Source organism: Aspergillus lentulus, assembly GCF_001445615.1.
Source record: "Aspergillus lentulus DNA, contig: Alt16, strain: IFM 54703, whole genome shotgun sequence".
NCBI classification, from domain to species: domain Eukaryota; kingdom Fungi; phylum Ascomycota; class Eurotiomycetes; order Eurotiales; family Aspergillaceae; genus Aspergillus; species Aspergillus lentulus.
Window position 1 is genome coordinate 2,790,439 of NW_028322113.1, and position 16,988 is coordinate 2,807,426.

Consider the following 16,988-nt stretch of genomic DNA (forward strand, 5'->3'; position numbering starts at 1 on the left):
TACTCCTTCTCTTTGTGGTCTCGCCGTTGCTCATCTTTCTCTTCTCCTTTGACCAAGGGGTACAGAGGTTTGGCGGCAACAAACAATCTTGCTTTGGCGTATCTATGTTCTGTTGTGGATACAACTAGACGGCGCGGATTTGACCACATAGGTCAGTACGGGCTTGTTTCTTCTTCGGCAGTGTCTATGTATATGTGATATAGTGGCCTGGATTTCTCAAATGTATGAGGGGTTTCATTAGATCTTGAATTCTGTTAATAACTGATTGAGAATTAACCTGTTCTGGTGAGGGGCTGGTCCTGGTTATGGTAGGAGAAGTCTCATCCTGGACTTCTCATTTCATTCATCCCTCTTTGTCATTCTCCTTTTCGTAACACGCCCACCTGTGAGCATGTACTGTCTGAACAGCTGATTTACCATCATCAGTCGGGACAAAAATGCGTCCGGATATTGTGAGAGATAGTACATAAGCATCCTATATCCCACAGAGTTTTAACTGACTCTGGTCTCAAGAATGTTTGGTAGTGTATGTTGTTTCGCCATGGGCCACGCCAAAGACTCGAAGACTATAGATGTACTCCATCATTGGCAAGCCGCAACAACTATGGGTAAAGCACTCATTATTGGTGTCTTGAAGAAGATGAGGTGGCCAGAGCGGGGCCGATCCAATGCCGAACCACTTTTTCCGTGACAGGCCAACTATCCATTTGCTTACTACCTACCTTTACAGTCTTAAGACCACATGCTTCAACCCAGCTTCGACTAGCCTTTCGTTTCATGCCTGCTGCCACCTCTGCCTTCGCTTCGTTTCCTTTTGACTTTCTTAACCCTCATTACTTTTTATTTGACCCGTCCAATTTTTTTTTTTTTTTTTACAAAAGTACATTTTTGATTCCACCTGAAGATCTGTCGAGGACCCTGTAGGCTCACGCTCATTATAATTTGGATACCACCTCCTTCAATTGAGAATTTGATATGCCCATGTACTGCCCCTGAGGGTCATCTACGCCAACTCATTCTCTTTCTCTAAACTCAGTATTTCAAAAGACTGTTTTGTATGCGTTCCAATTTCCACTGGTGCCATTGCAACGTGAACGCTCACTTCTCCGCATCGATATAGGATGAGACCATCCACCATGGCGGAAATGGATGTCGCATCAACTACCGGTGCCAATATCGGCTCCGATTTGCGGCGTAGGAATGTTCACGCCGGAGAGAAAGCTGATAAGCTCTTCTCATCTCATAATCTCGAGGACAAGGACGCAAAGTCGAGGCCTAAGGTATGACGGTCATACTCATCCTGTTTCACCTGCAAAGCGTCGCATCTTATCGCCAGCTAATGACCCTTTTGCCGAACAGCCCAGTTCTTTCTCCTCAATACTAGATAGTTGGGAACCTTTCATTGCGCCGATTGTGCTGACAGCCTTGGCTGTCTTCACCCGTATGTACCGCATAGGTCGCTCGAACATTGTGACATGGGATGAAGCCCAGTACGTTACATAACCTTAGCCATGCGAAACTATCACAGTGTCTAATTACTGTCGACCAGCTTTGGGAAATTCGGTTCACATTACTTGAAGCGAGAATTCTACTTTGATGTTCACCCGCCACTGGGAAAGATGCTTGTTGGCTTATCCGGTCTCCTTGCTGGCTACAACGGATCCTTTGAATTCAAATCAGGAGAAAAATACCCTGACGATGTCAACTTTACGTTCATGCGTGTCTTCAACGCCGCTTTCGGTGTCGCGTGCGTTCCTCTCGCTTATTACACTGCTCGAGAGCTCGGTTTCCGCAAGCCCACCGTTTGGCTAATCAGTCTGATGGTTTTGTTCGAAAACTCCTATGCGACCATTTCAAGGTTCATATTGCTTGACTCGATGTTACTTTGCTTCACCTTTACGACCACCATGTGCTGGGCTAAGTTTCATCGGTTACATCATGCTAGCTTCTCAGTTCAGTGGTTCACGTGGCTCTTCTTGACGGGTATAAGTATCGGCTGCGTATGCAGTGTCAAATGGGTGGGCCTTTTCTGCACAGCATTAGTGGGACTCTATACAATTGAAGATTTGTGGAATAAATTTGGCGATCTTAGGATGCCGAAGGTCAGTACTGAAGGGAGTTCTAGAATACTGCTGTGTACCTGACCTTGTGAACAGACAGTCCTCGTCAATCACCTACTGGCTCGCGTAGTCGGATTGATTATTATACCAGCTATGGTATATATGCTTTCCTTTTACGTGCATTTCTGGATTCTTGAAAACAGTGGACCGGGCGACGCGCAGATGAGCTCTCTCTTTCAGGCCAACCTAAAGGGCACCGAAGTTGGAAAGGACAGCCCTCTCGAAATTGCCCTTGGCTCTAGGGTCACTTTAAAAAATATGGGTTATGGTGGAGGGCTGCTGCATTCTCATGTGCAAACCTATCCCGACGGTTCCAATCAGCAGCAGGTCACTTGTTACCATCACAAGGACGCAAACAACGATTGGTTCATCTACCCCAACCGCCATGAACCTGAGTATGACGCCAACGGACCTCTGTCTTTTGTTGGCGATGGCGATATTATTCGTCTTATCCACGGGCAAACGGGCCGAAACCTTCATTCGCATGCCATCCCGGCTCCTATCACCAAATCTCAATACGAAGTCTCGTGCTACGGCAACATCACTGTTGGGGACGAAAAAGACCACTGGGCAGTGGAGGTTGTCGATGATGTCGCGTCAAGGGACCGAAGCAGGATTCGAACACTGACAACTGCATTCCGCCTGAGACACATCGTTCTGGGCTGTTATCTGCGCGCCGGCAACGTGAACCTCCCACAGTGGGGTTTTAAGCAGATCGAGACCACATGCGTCAAAGAGAATAATCCTCGCGACGTCTACACGCATTGGAACGTGGAGTCTCATTTCAATGATCGACGTAAGTACCAAGCAAGAAGTCTGACCATTGCCCGCTCAGCCTGTCGCTCTTCTGCTGTTTTCACCCTCGGCAGACATTACCTTTTCCTCCCCCTCGAGCAAGCTGGTACCCTGGTCTGACGTGAAAATTCTCGCAGTTCCACCTGGTGATCCAGGATCGTACAAGTCCCCCTTTTTTAAGGATTTCATTCATCTGAATGTCGCCATGATGACATCAAACAACGCGCTTGTTCCTGATCCAGACAAACAAGATGACCTTGCGTCGAAATTCTGGCAATGGCCCATACTTAATGTGGGCCTTCGTATGTGCTCTTGGGATGACAACACCATTAAGTATTACCTCCTCGGAAATCCCTTTGTCTACTGGGGCAGTACAGTCAGTCTCGGGGTTTTTGGACTCTTGATATTCTGGTATCTCGCCCGCTGGCAGCGGGGTTACAAGGATCTCAATCAAGCGGACATCGATCACATCCATTATTCCGGCTTCTATCCTCTTCTCGGATGGATCCTACACTACTTCCCTTTCATAATCATGGCTCGGGTGACCTATGTTCACCATTATTACCCTGCGCTCTATTATGCCATACTTACATTCGGTTTTTGTGTCGACTGGCTTACTCAAAAAATGAGTACTGTGGCTCGTGGGTCTCTGTATGCCTTCCTTTACATGGTCATCATCGGAATGTTTGTTCATTTTCGGGTCATTGTGTTCGGCATTGAGGGACCTAGCCAGCAATGGGCCAATTTGAACTGGCTGAGCGGTTGGCGGATTGCGAATTGATTTGGATGTCAGGCACCTACGAATGTCAGCTTGAACCATTCTGTATCCATGATTCAATCGTGCGATGTATGTCAAACTGTGTCTGGCGCTGCTGTTGCTATTCTCGGAATGATTAACTCCGTATAATGCTGGATTCTCCGATGACGTTTACTTATCTGCGCGGAGGCGGACGGACGTAGCGAAGCCTTCCGCCATCTGCACACCAAGTGTGCCGGAGTTCTGGGACAAGCAACACCTCCAATCGGCATATAATTAAGCTTTCAGCTTGTTCCAACTTGACTGTTCAAGCAATGTATACCGATCCGTTACCACTGCCAGCACTCTATATACTAACGTCTCAGCCTACAATTACCAATGCTATTATGTAGCAATGGCAATATTTAGATACCTTACGAGCTCTATTTATAATCGGGAAGCACAAATCAATAATGATGCTTCGTTTCGTGCTCCTCATCCAGGGATTCTTTCCATCTGCCTGTCTAGGCATGGTGGCTGTTACAGAAACAAGAAAGGTGATACTCAGTGAAAGGAGTTGCCCAAACACAATCTTAATTAAACAAGCAGTAGGTATGATATATAATTGCATAGTAGATGAGCCATGTCGTGCATCGCAATATCCTATATTACCACCATGACGTGCAAGAGGGCTCGAATAAATGCATTTTTTCAGACTAGCAACAAGCTCCGCGCCAACTATTTCCACCACTGCGCATTGCATCATTCAAGCCTAAGGTGATGGTTTTCGGCGTTCCTGCGCTTGCTCCCCCTGTAGCCCCAAAACCCTTTACACCGCTTCGACGATCGTTCAGGTCGTACTTTCCTGCCTCGATATTGCGATAAATCCTCTCGGCAACTTCAAGGAATGCTCGTTCGACGCCTTCACCGGACTTTGCACTTGTTTCAACGTAGCGAACAACATTGTTCATGCGGCACCACTCCTCCGCCTCTTGCCTGGTGACACGCCTCTGATTCACGTCGGATTTCACTTCCGCGAGATCGCTCTTATTTCCAACCAGAATTACAACAATACCATCTTCTGCAATTTGCCGAAGATCCTGCAACCATTGGGTGCAAGAGGTGAATGTAGAGGGACGAGTGATGTCAAAAACGAGGAGGGCCCCTGAGGCACCACGAAAGTACGAGCGAGTTATCGACTTGTAAGTCTCCTGGCCCGCGGTGTCCCAAAGGGAGAGCTTCATCTTTTTCTGTGGTTGATCCCCTAGCGGTTTTCGTGGAGGGCTGGGGAGACCCGAGGAAACAGACTCGTGGGATGCAACCATAGCTGTCGCCGTTGAAGATGGCAGAGCAGAGGAGTCAGAAGCATCGGAATCTACCCCCAGACTCTTTGATGCTGGAGGCCCAACTGGAACAATACGCGAGCCAAATTCCACGCCAATAGTAACATCATGACTGGAAGAGAAGCGTCCTTCACAGAGTCGAATGGTCAACTTTACAACAACACGCAGGTCAACACAATTTTGTCTGAGGTTCAACATAAAAACCGGGTAACTGGGCGTGACACACTCACACTAGACTTTCCAGTGCCGGAGTCTCCAATACAGACAAGCTTAGCGATGTAATCCCATGGCTGTGACATGGATACAAAAAAGGTCGGATCGGGGGTGTAGATAATGTTCTATGATATCAGTTATCAGGAGGTTGCCAATACCAATATATTTCAACTCATACTCCAATGCCTCCCGCAAGAGAGCCACATCGGTATGCTAAATTTCTTGTTCTGGATGCTTCGATGAGGAGGTACACGGGATCAATTCGACTTTGCATCCAGAATGTACGGAGCATGGTCCTGAGGACCATCTGCTGAGTCATCTCAGCTGACCCTGCCATATGACGAGTGGGCTCCCGTCAGATCATCCGTTATCTCTGAATATCCGCTTCACATGAGCAAGTCCATGGATTTATACCAATATCCTAACTGGGATCTCTTTCAGATTCACTCATGTTTATGATTTAGAAATAGAGAGACTGACTCTCTAGATGACGCTCCTTCCCTGTCTTCGCTTCATTTACATCCAATATACCTTTGATACTGAATATTAGCTCACCGCAAACTGTCCGGCCACACACCATTAGAGACTCTAGTCACGATAACAACTGAGGACTATAACACGAACCTTCATTTTAGCATGAATCAGGACTTCTAGGAAGTCCAGATACACTGCAGGTCATGTTCTCAGAGTGTATGCGTTCCAAAACTAATACAGAGCTACCCTGCTATCCTTTGCATCATTCCTGCTGGTCTCTGTTCGCGTGACTCACATCAGTAACACAGATGCCTCGCGCTTCCTTGCTCAGTCGCAGTCACGACTAGGCCCTTCTCTCGATGATGCACGTCGTAGTGGCAGTGATCGTCTCAATGCACGACCTGGGGTTTCTCGCCTTTCTTCATCGCGAACATTCTTCCGAATGACACTAGATCCTTACCACCAAGCCACGTCCCAGGTCTCTAATCTTCCTTTCGGTTTACGAAATGCGGCTCAGCCCGCGCCTCTGTTCTTCAGCGCCACAGATGATTTCCGTGACGAGGATGATGAAGCAGAGCGGGAGCGCGAGATTGCGGACTTCTACGCCTTGCAAAGGTCAAGGCGGCATTTTGGCAGCAGCCAACTCAAAGATTCTTCGGAAATTGGAGGTGATGGCGTCAGTTCGATCAGCCTTGAGCAGCAGCCTCTCCAGGATGACAAATATGTCAAGCGCGGCAGCATCAGAAGCTCTTGGCGTGCCAGCAGTAAGTCTATGGACAGGGAAAGTGGTCGTGCATTTGAGCCAATTGCGATGACAGCCGATGACCATGGGGTTCCCGACGAAGTCCGACAAAGTCGTGGTCTCAGAGGGAATTTGGTCGATATTCGTCTTGAAGATACATTGAGATCAGACGAGAATGTTGACAAGGCTGGGTCACTTGATGGTCTTGATGATAGTCCTCCATCCGTCCAGCTGTTCCGGGAACAAGCAAGCTCGGAGCCAAGGATTCTTGGCATTGAGACGTTCCTCGGGCCGAACGAGGTAGATAAGCAACAACTTCTCGATGACCGTGAACAACCAAGCATAGCGGACTGTGGTCTTGAGCCTTATTCACTAGGGGAGACGCAATCTGGCGCCCATGATACTTTCTGGGGGAAGCTCTTTCTGATATCTCTGGGCTGCCTACTTGCTACCTCATTTCTCATTTATTTGCACACATCTGCGCCTTCAGGTGACAAATCGAGATGGGGCGACACGATATATCTCACTGTTCATGGATCCTTCTATCTCCTCGGCATCTATACGGTGGTCTCGATATTTATATCACTTCTTTGGCTGGCGTCTCTGCGGTATTACGTGCGCCCTCTGGTCTATGCAATGATTTTTGCAGTTCCTGTTATACTGTACTCTTTCTCGCTTTACCCCTTCATCTCGAGTTTCAAAGGAATCTGGCATGGGACTAGTATTCAGGACAAAGCCATGAGGGTCGTCTCTCTCGTGCCGTTCATTATCTCGAACTTTTGGATATATAATGTTGCCCGGAGCCGCCACGCAATTGGCAAAGCCATCGACATCCTTGATTTCGCCTGCCGAATTCTCGCTGCAAACCTGGAATTATTACTCCTGGGCCTTGGCGTCCTGATTTGTATTGTCTCCTGGACGTGGGTCTGGATGCTGATGTTCGCTCGAGTTTTTCTCGGTGGGCACATGTCAGAATCGCACGCTTTTGCTCTCAACATCAGCAGCTGGTGGCTGGGAACCTATTTTGTCCTCGTTTACATCTGGTCATTGGGAGTCATCGCCGGTATCCAACGTTCAGTTACAGCTGCAACAGTGAGTCAGTGGTACTTTCACCGTCTCGCGACCCCGAAACCCACGTCTAGGCAGATAGTACAGGCGGCTTTTGTCCATTCTGTCACCACGTTGTTTGGCACAGTCTGTTTCTCTAAGCTGATAGCATTATCCACTCGGCTACCGCTTCTGTTGCTGCCGACTCGCCTATCTCGGCTTCTGAATCTTTTCGTGTACTCACTCATTCCTTCTCCCCTCGCGGCGCTCACAGACCCTCTTGCTCTCACTTACGCCGCTATTCATTCTCAACCGCTCATACTATCTGCTCGTGGCCTCCTCGAAATGCCGAGTGTCTCACTTGCGACGGCGGTGTCGTCACTCCATCCGAGGTCGACTTCTTGGTCCCATGCGGGTTCTGCACCGCTCCTCTCCTACCGGCTTTCGAAGCTCTTTCTCCACGCCGCTCGCTTCATGATGTCTTTGGCACTCGGTTTTGGAGGATGGGTAAGCGCTGCTCGGAACCTCGAGGTCCCCGGCCCGGGTAATGGAGTTCATGGCAGTATGTATGCCTATGTGGTCGGACTCATTGCGGGAATCATCGGCTGGAGTATCCTAGGAGCGGCTGAAGGCGTCATCGCAGATATTGTCGATGCCTCGTTCATCTGCTGGAGTAGTGAAGTTGGTACTCGTAGTGGAGAAGCCCGGTATTGTCGCGAAGCTGGCTGGCTTTTCGGTGAACATTTGGCGAATGACCTTTGTCATGCATCCCATGCACATCATCAGGCTGAGCCGTAAGCATTCTGGACAAGTCCTTCATATCCATAGCTGAATCCTCGGTCGCTCAATCCACATTCGAATCCAGACCTTTTAATCGGCCTCGTTTTCAACACCGATATGAGTAGATGGTCCTATGTCATGACGTTCGGATCTTATTTTATACCGTTTCTTTCATCTGAGGCCATTGCATTTATTCGTGCGTGATTTGAAAATTGCATCACATCATAAGTACTTGGGTTTGCATCTTCTCTTTGAATACCCAAGATTCCACCTTTTCTTTTCGCGCGACATTATCGTCAATGTCATGTTTCAGTGAGAGGCTGCGATAATCAGCATAGACTAGACTACTCATCAAATGATGATGTGGAATAGATCTTAAAAGCCATTGCGATGATCATCTTAGCGTGGGCCAAATAGTCTACTTTCACAGCTCTGTAGTAAGTTGCCCAGAATATGCAGAGTAGTCCCATCCATTAGGACTACATATTTTGCTATACGCAGATAGGATAGTCGCATGTCATAATTTTAGGAACCCATAAAACTGTGCTTTCACTTGTCTAATTCTGGGAAGACTCGAAACTCTGGTATCACGGCACAACGGCAAACAGAAAATAGACTCGTTTGACGCCCGCTGGCTTGAAGTGACTTACTGACAAATCAGAAAAAGCCAACAGAAATCCAGGAAGGAAACAATAATCACGGTTTGTAAGAACAGCAGCCATAGCATAATAATCTGTCATCTTGTCATAAATCCAGTCGGCAGCTCCAATCCACGCCTTCTTTCATACACCACTCTCTTAGAATCGCACACCCAAACCGAACAGTTTCCACAGGTGCTGATGTCTTCCCGGGTGGAAAAAGGAACTCCCCAGTATAGTCTCCGATCTTGAGCTTCTGCTTTCCCAGATGTGAATATCTTCTTGAGCGTCTAGACCAGGTGTCAGGAAATTCACGGGCAAGAATATCTTCTGAAAGGCCTTGCAAGCCCTCGAGCCACAGTCTCTGGGACTCCTTGTAAAAATCAGGTAATCGGTTTTTTAACTCAATGATATCTCTTCGATTCTTCTTGTTCTCATCCGACGTGACAGTAGTGCCGTCACTTCCCGGTGTGGGCACAGGAGTATGATCTCCTGGCAATGGAGTAACTGCGAGGCGTTCCAGGTCGAGAGCGTGAATCGCATCATAAGACACAGCACCAAGAATCAAACAGAGACTGTGGAGTCTCGGGTAAGGGACACTGTTCTTTCTCACAACACGCCAATAGGCGAGTATAGATAGCCAGGTCGATGAGTCGCCAACTTGACGGGCCAAAGCTTTAGACTGATCGTCAGCAACAAATGCGAGAATGAAACAAAGAACAGCCTCTATCGCCGTCACAACTGCAAGTTTTTCATCAGCAGTAGTCACCGCATCTTTGTTGGTATGCCTCTCTGCAGCATGCTTCAACTCCCTGCCCAAGTTTCCAAGTCTCTGGTATTCATCCTTCCAAGCTCGACGCTCAGAGTTCCGGGACAGAGACACAGGATTATCAGAATCCGCGGATGCTGACTTCGAAGAGTTCACCTGGCTTCCCGCTTGATCTTTGGTGCAATGACGGGACGTCGACTTCCCCGCGCTATGGAAGGTCTCGATACGAGCAGCAGAGTTCTTTGCATCCTTGGTCGGAGACCCCGCAAAGTTCTTCGATTGATTTGATATCGAGACCGGGGTAGGGGACGCAGGAAGTCGGGACTTTTCTGGGGTTGCCGCCCTGGGCTCCTTCGATCGTTCTTTCATTGAAGTACTTGTGTCCACGTTAACTGTATCCTTGACTGTGCCCTCCAGCCGGTGGGATTTGTGGCTGGTATGCTCGAGTGCGGAAGTATAGGATTCGTTAAGCTGAGCTTTGGTCACTCGGGCTTTCTCGGAATCCCCTTGCTGGTTAATGGGCGAAGAAGTGAGAGCTGCTTTCCTCTTGGCAGAAAATTTCAAGAGAGCCTCGATACGCTTCCTATTCGATCTTCCGTATCTCAGTTTTACCACCAGCCGTGGCTTCGATGCCATACTTTCTTTGGTATCTGTGGAAAATGGCGTTTGTTCACCCCTCTGAGATTGCAAGTCAAGATTTGGTGTGTCACCGAGATCAGAGCCCCTAGAATCTATAGGAGTAGCTATGCATTTATCGGCCGTCGAGTTCAGGCTGCTACCATGCAAGCTGGGTCCAGTCGTTGCGTATGGCTGCAGTCTGCCGTGGCCATGCGGTTTCGGGTTCTGTACACTCTCCTTTGACGATGCAGAATCAATATGCTTTAGTAGTTTGAACGAGCTTGACACTGGGCGGCTTTCGTCAAGTCTCGCTAGCTCTTTCTCAATATCAGGCGGAAGAGTTGGTGACAATAGCCTGGGTAATTTGGGGCTGTCTGTAGTGGGTGGTAAAGTTGGTGATAGTAGGTCAGGCAACCCGTTGGTCTTCGAGGGCTCAGAACTCTTGCTCCCGATCATCCTCGGCGAAAGCCTCGCTTTCTTGGAAGAAACTACATCTGCCTGCTCCCCTTCATGTGACCCTAGATGCACATGACCGAGCTCTGGCGGCCTTTTACGCCCTACACTCTCGGGTACATATCTGACTGATGACTTCGTCGATAGTGAGTTGAGTGACTGTTTTCCCGAATGGTCCACGGACGTAGTGGCCTTCATCCCTGATCGCTTGTCCTCGGAGGTATGAGGAGCTGAAGACTGTGTAACAGGCTCTTGATTGATAGGCGAGACTGAAGCACCGCTCTTTCTCCTATTCTTGTAATCGTTCAAGCTGATCTTCTTCTTCAATGACCCAGCTGAGGGCGTGCTTGCCGCACTTTTAGGCCCTGAGCGCTTGTCTGACATAATGTTCCCTGTTCCGTCTGACCAATCCCCCACGGCCACTAATAAAGAGTCACCGTCTTGGTGAGTCAAAAAAGTCATGTACTGTAGTTCTTGTTCGTCTGGAGTGAAAGGCCCGTCATCACCCACTGCCCAGTTGTTGATAAATCGGGCACCAGGACGGAAAGGCACATCGGTGGGAACTGTGAGCAAGAACGGATAGAAAGGAAGGACCTCTTGCTTAAGACGTTCCAGTCGTTTATCGACTGAGGCTATTTCTGGCGCAGATGTTTGTTGTAGCGCAGACTTGGAATTTCTCAAATCATCGTCCACAGGAAGAGTAAGTCGACGATTCACCGACATTGCAGTCCCTCAATCAATCATGTATTGCGTGCAAGGATGGCACGAGGCGTAGACGAAGACAATTTTGTTTCAGTTTCGGTTTGCTTCTTGTCTTTCCTGAAGCGTGTTCTAGAGGGCGCTAAACACTCCGAGCCTATGTCTTCCGGAATCGCATGTAGGAAAACTCGCGGTCTAAAGATAGACGGACATAGAAAGGTTAATCTCCTGTCTGGAATTCGGGCAATGCGTCATGAAGCTAAAATGACACTCAGTCTTGTCGACTTGGTCCAACAGTTGCTAACCTTGTGTAACGACGGGGTTGCGACTCTAGCTTGAAGGGAAAACGCGATTCACAGGACAAGCTCTCGCCGATGCCGTCGACCTAGACGAATGCGTCCGAAAGACAATCTCCTTGTGTTCCCAGGCTCAGCGCGAGTGGAACGAGCTTAATCCAGCATGATTAATGCGTGGGAACTCTATCTAAAAGGACTTGTATTGGCAAGCAACCCTGTATGCGGCGCCAAAAGTAATTTTAGATTCCCAGAGCCATGGGTACGCTCCCAATGCACTCGCTAATCGAGTTCGAATTTGAGGGACACAAAAGGGTTGACACTGGAGGGTAGAATGGTTCCTCAAAGGATGATGATCGGCGTTGGTGAGCTACCTTGGGTTGGGCCTGGTGCGGAGATGCTTGGCAGTATGATAGAGGGAACTCCATGCCTTTGAAGCTACTGATTGCATCGCCAAGGGGTAAAGATGGCCTAATTGAAAGTTATGAATGCGTGGAGACAATAATATGCTCTGCTTTGCTCCGAAGTGGGTTCGACCTACCAGGTCCTTATGTTCTTTTTCTATCATGATTTTCATTATAATTATATAGTGTATCAAGGTGAGTACGCTTAACAGCGGGACATCGCCGCCATGAGCGCACATTGGACCGTATGCTCCCGTGTCAACAAAAGTACACCTCAAATCGCAGGTACATACCCCTCAAAGCCGGACCATAATTGCCTCGAGCAGGGAAGGAAAGAGGCTTCTGGCTGCCGCTACACGATAAATCAAGAACGATCATCATCTGCGAATTTATCCCTCCAAAATGCCCGGTAGTGTTTCTGACGTCCGATAGCGGAAATTTCGTCTAATTCTTTGGGCGTCAGTCGGAAGACCAACGCACGCAAATAGCTGCTGAGACGAGACTCCTTGCTGCTTGTCGTGATTGAAACATCCCCCCGGTCTATGGACCATCTGAGCAGGATCTCGCCTTCACTGACACCATATTTGTAGGCGAGACTTTGCAGTAGCTCCCTGAGGGGCCCATCCTTTGCTCGAGTAATGGGTGTAAGAGGACCGTAGCTCGCTGTTTTGATTCCCTTGTCTCCCTGGAACGGAACAAGGCCGCCATGCTGTAGATATGGGTGGTACTCAATCTGGTTGATCGAGGGAGTGACCTTGGCGGTTTTGAGAATTGCCTCTAGGTGACTTTGCAGGAAATTGGAGACACCAATAGACCTGGCCTTCCCAGCAGCCTTGACCTTCTCCATGGCAGCCCAGGCTTCTTGCAACTCATCATCCGATTTGGCGAAGAATGGGGAATGGATCAGATATCTGCAAGGTGCAATAGAGCATATCAGTCTCGTAGGTCGACGCAAAGTCGTGTACTGTGAGGATAACGTGCACTACTTACAGGTCCACGTAGCTGAGTTGCAGTTTCTCCAGGCTTGCATCTATCGCTCTGGGGATGTCTGCAATATTCGTGATCACCTTGGTTGTCACAAAAAGTTGCTCTCGTGGGACGCCACTCTCTTTGATGGCCAGTCCTATCTCTGGTTCGGTACCATAGACTTCCGCGCCATCCAAGTGGTGATATCCTAGCTTGATTGCAGTTTTGATCGACTCAACTAACTCTCGATCAATGCCTGTCGCCCCGCCTGTTTTAAACCAGGCAGTGCCCGTGCCATACCCAAGCTGGCATAAGGAGAATTATTAACAAATTCGACCAAGGGAATTTCCCGCTGTGGGAAGCTGCGGAGAAGAGCCGATGGAGAATACTTACAATCGGAATCTTAACGCCGTCACTCAGCTCCACACTTGCGATTTCCGCAGACGATTGAGCCATGCCCTTCGGAGTCGAGACAACGTAGAGGAATCCACGGTATGTGATGCAAGAAGACCGAATACCTCTCTATATCGATCGACAGCGAACAGCTGGCGGGACAGTGGGCGACTAAGAAAAAATATTAACAAATACTCAGGCACAACAAAGGGTAACCCCAGTCTTAGCATGACGCACCAATATATGTTTGATTATAAAATGTACTCGATCATTCACAATATTTGCTGAATTGGTGTGATTCCAGATAATGATGATTCCATCAAGATTTAAGAGCAGGTGGGGTGCGGCTTAATTCCGTGGCTTGCGGAGTATTCATAATGCATTAGCGCTCGGCACTATCATCATAACTTTGTACTGTCGCTGATCAGTCCACGTATTATTATTATTATTATAGGTAGATGTACGGACTCGACTGTGAGTAGATAACGATAGCTGCGATGTTGTACCCATGACCTTCTTGCTAGTAAATAGTCAGTGTTCAAGGACTCAAGTATCCATAATAACAGAGAACAATGATGACAATGGGGACATACTGATGATGTCAGTAGCAATTATACTAGACGCGCTAGTAATGACAACAATAACCTAGGTACCTAGCAATACTGATTACCATTCATTCTTTCTGGCCTTACAGTATGGAAATAAATTCTTCATACCTAAGGTACAAGGCTAGAATAGGTAGGGCTCTGCATTATTCCTTAATCTTTCTATCATTTGCAAAGAATGAATTCTGTCAGAGAATGCCTGTTCTTTTTCGACTCTAAACTATTACATACTAGATAGTTACCTTTCTGGAGATTACTAAAGATACAACAGAGTACCTTACCTAAGGTGCTACTTAGGTACCTACCTTACCTACCTTACAATGTATCCATGTATTTCCATGAATGGCTAATAGGCCGTACGGACTACTTACAGAGTACAATAAATCATACTAGTACTGAGGTACCTTAGGAGTTGGTGACTCCACACACAGAACTCTCTGTGGGGTGATTCACGTAGTTATGTAGTAATCATGCTGCTTGTCATTCCGCAAATCATTTTTGCAGTAGGTTCAGTCATCAAGGATTTTAAGTGATCGCATCATACTGCATCTTTGAAGCCTGTCATCATAATTTCTATCGGAGACAGTTCTCACTTGTTTCTTCACAGGGTACACACAGTAGAAACGCTGTTATATGTCTTTGCGGAGTAGACTCAGCCGATTAAGGTCTATGCGATATTGTCTGGGCCAAATGGCAACCCAATTCTCGACTAGCACAGCAGGAGTTTCCCTTGCGGAACTTCCGAAATCCAATGTGTTTACAACAAAGCTTCCCCCAGATCCTGCTTTCGAGACCCCAGAGTCTTCCCACAAGGCTCCCAGAGAGACTCTTGGTCCCCGTTTGGTGAAAGGAGCCCTATACACGTTTGTTCGGCCCGAGCCAGCAGAGGCGACTGAGCTCTTGAGCGTCAGCCCTAAAGCGATGCAGGACCTTGGTCTGAAAATGGGCGAGGAACTTACGCCCCAATTCCAAGCATTAGTATCTGGGAATGAGATCTGCTGGAACGCAAAGGATGGAGGAATTTACCCGTGGGCTCAGTGCTATGGAGGTATGACGAATTCGCGGCTCGAAAGCATAAAGAGCGTTGTTAATGACTTGTAGGATGGCAATTGTACGTTGTCTGATTCCTTATTGGACTTTTTTTGGATAGTGTTGACCAGGCACAGTGGCTCCTGGGCCGGGCAACTTGGTGATGGAGTAAGCTCCGTATTCTGTAAAATGAGCCTCCAGCGAGAGAAATTGACCTATATCAGCGAGCAATTAGCCTGTTCGAGTGCATCAATCCTCAAACAAAGCGCCGATTCGAAGTACAATTGAAAGGAGCGGGAAAGACGCCATATTCACGCTTCGCTGATGGCAAGGCTGTTCTTCGGTCGAGTATCCGCGAGTACGTTGTGTCAGAAGGTAAGCGCTCATATGTTAGTGGGCTCGCAATTGTAGCTCATGGTTTTCCTAGCGTTATCCGCTCTTGGAGTGCCAAGCACTCGAGCTTTGGCAATCACTCTACTTCCGAAGTCAAAGGTTCTGCGTGAGCGCATTGAGCCTGGTGCTATCGTTGCTCGCTTCGCCGAGACTTGGCTCAGAATTGGGAGCTTTGATCTGCCGCATTCGCGTGGGGATCGAGATCTCATCAGAAAGCTAGCGACGTTTACCGCCGAGGACATTTTTGGAGGATGGGAAACGCTGCCAGGTGTTGTATCCTTAGGCAAAGACCATTCCGCAGACGCCATCGATAATCCTGCCAGAGGCATTCCCCGAGACCATGCACAGGAACATCAGGCTGTAACAGAAAATCGATTTGCACGACTATACCGTGAGATAGTGCGTCGCAACGCGAAGACCGTGGCAGCCTGGCAAGCGTATGGTTTTATGAATGGCGTACTTAACACAGATAACACGTCGATCTTCGGACTGTCTCTCGATTTTGGCCCATTCGCCTTTATGGACAACTTTGACCCACAGTATACTCCAAACCATGACGACCACTTGTTGCGATACTCCTACAAGAATCAACCAACCGTCATCTGGTGGAACCTGGTTCGTCTTGGAGAGGCTTTGGGGGAATTAATTGGTGCCGGGGACAAGGTCGACGAAGAGTGGTTCTTGAAAGATGGGTTGACTGAAGAAACTGCACCACCTGTCGTGAAACGCGCTGAGGCCGTCATTGAAAGGACCGGTGATGAATACAGGAGCGTGTTTCTGAACGAATATAAACGCTTGATGAGTCGCAGGCTAGGATTGAAGACCCAAAAAGAGTCTGATTTCCAGGAACTGTTCTCGGAGATGTTGGATACATTGGAAGCTCTAGAGCTTGATTTCAATCACTTTTTCAGGCGACTCTCCAACGTAGCACTTGCTGATATCGAGACCGACCAGCAACGAATGGACACAGCACCCATCTTCTTTCACAGTGAAGGGTTCGGCGGTATTGGCTACACAGAACAGTCTGCAAAAGAGCGCATAGCTAAGTGGCTCGCGGCTTGGAGATCTCGAATCCTTGAAGATTGGGACATAGAAAACGACGCGGACCGACAGAAAGATATGAATGCAGTCAACCCGAAGGTGAGTCTCAAGCGTCTCTTGTTCCTCACATCAAATTTGTTCATCTTATGCTGCCTGTACCTTGCTCACACCCTTTCCATGCTATCGACTCATGCTGCCTCGCTGACGTGTACATGCTACAGTTCATACCTCGCGGATGGATTCTCGACGAAGTCATTGAACGTGTAGAGAAAAGAGGAGACCGAAAAATCCTTGACCGTGTCATGCAAATGGCTCTCGACCCTTTCAGAGATTCTTGGGGCTTGGACAAACATGAAGAAGAACGTTTTTGCGGCGATGTTCCCAGATACAAGAGAGCCATGATGTGTAGCTGCAGCTCATGAGACGGTATCCATAAA

The 16,988-nt window shown here is 48.2% G+C and overlaps 6 protein-coding genes across 6 annotated transcripts; 3 read left to right on the plus strand and 3 right to left on the minus strand.

Moving 5' to 3' along the window:
• Nucleotides 1-1,136: 1,136 nt before the first annotated feature.
• pmt2 (dolichyl-phosphate-mannose--protein mannosyltransferase 2) lies at nt 1,137-3,696 on the plus strand (the record flags this gene model as incomplete). The annotated part of the gene is made up of 5 exons (XM_089600411.1): nt 1,137-1,280; nt 1,360-1,490; nt 1,550-2,102; nt 2,157-2,916; nt 2,990-3,696. The coding sequence occupies 5 exons, from the start codon at nt 1,137-1,139 to the stop codon at nt 3,694-3,696; spliced, it is 2,295 nt and encodes a 764-aa protein (XP_089455304.1).
• Nucleotides 3,697-4,367: 671 nt separating this feature from the next.
• On the minus strand, nt 4,368-4,976 carry ALT_8363 (Rab family GTPase; the record flags this gene model as incomplete). The annotated part of the gene is made up of 1 exon (XM_033561416.2): nt 4,368-4,976. One exon carries the CDS (start codon nt 4,974-4,976, stop codon nt 4,368-4,370), a length of 609 nt encoding a protein of 202 aa, XP_033417307.2.
• A 1,147-nt stretch (nt 4,977-6,123) lies between these two features.
• ALT_8364 (uncharacterized protein) lies at nt 6,124-8,268 on the plus strand (the record flags this gene model as incomplete). The annotated part of the gene is made up of 1 exon (XM_033561415.1): nt 6,124-8,268. One exon carries the CDS (start codon nt 6,124-6,126, stop codon nt 8,266-8,268), a length of 2,145 nt encoding a protein of 714 aa, XP_033417306.1.
• Nucleotides 8,269-8,994: 726 nt separating this feature from the next.
• ALT_8365 (uncharacterized protein) lies at nt 8,995-11,451 on the minus strand (the record flags this gene model as incomplete). Its single annotated transcript, XM_033561414.2, has 1 exon — nt 8,995-11,451. The coding sequence occupies one exon, from the start codon at nt 11,449-11,451 to the stop codon at nt 8,995-8,997; it is 2,457 nt and encodes an 818-aa protein (XP_033417305.1).
• Nucleotides 11,452-12,488: 1,037 nt separating this feature from the next.
• Nucleotides 12,489-13,546, minus strand: ALT_8366 (aldo/keto reductase; the record flags this gene model as incomplete). Its single annotated transcript, XM_033561413.1, has 3 exons — nt 12,489-13,035; nt 13,115-13,395; nt 13,484-13,546. The coding sequence occupies 3 exons, from the start codon at nt 13,544-13,546 to the stop codon at nt 12,489-12,491; spliced, it is 891 nt and encodes a 296-aa protein (XP_033417304.1).
• A 1,232-nt stretch (nt 13,547-14,778) lies between these two features.
• Nucleotides 14,779-16,818, plus strand: ALT_8367 (UPF0061 protein C20G4.05c; the record flags this gene model as incomplete). Its single annotated transcript, XM_033561412.1, has 5 exons — nt 14,779-15,136; nt 15,190-15,199; nt 15,255-15,285; nt 15,342-15,492; nt 15,545-16,818. The coding sequence occupies 5 exons, from the start codon at nt 14,779-14,781 to the stop codon at nt 16,816-16,818; spliced, it is 1,824 nt and encodes a 607-aa protein (XP_033417303.1).
• Between the last annotated feature and the right edge of the window lie 170 nt (nt 16,819-16,988).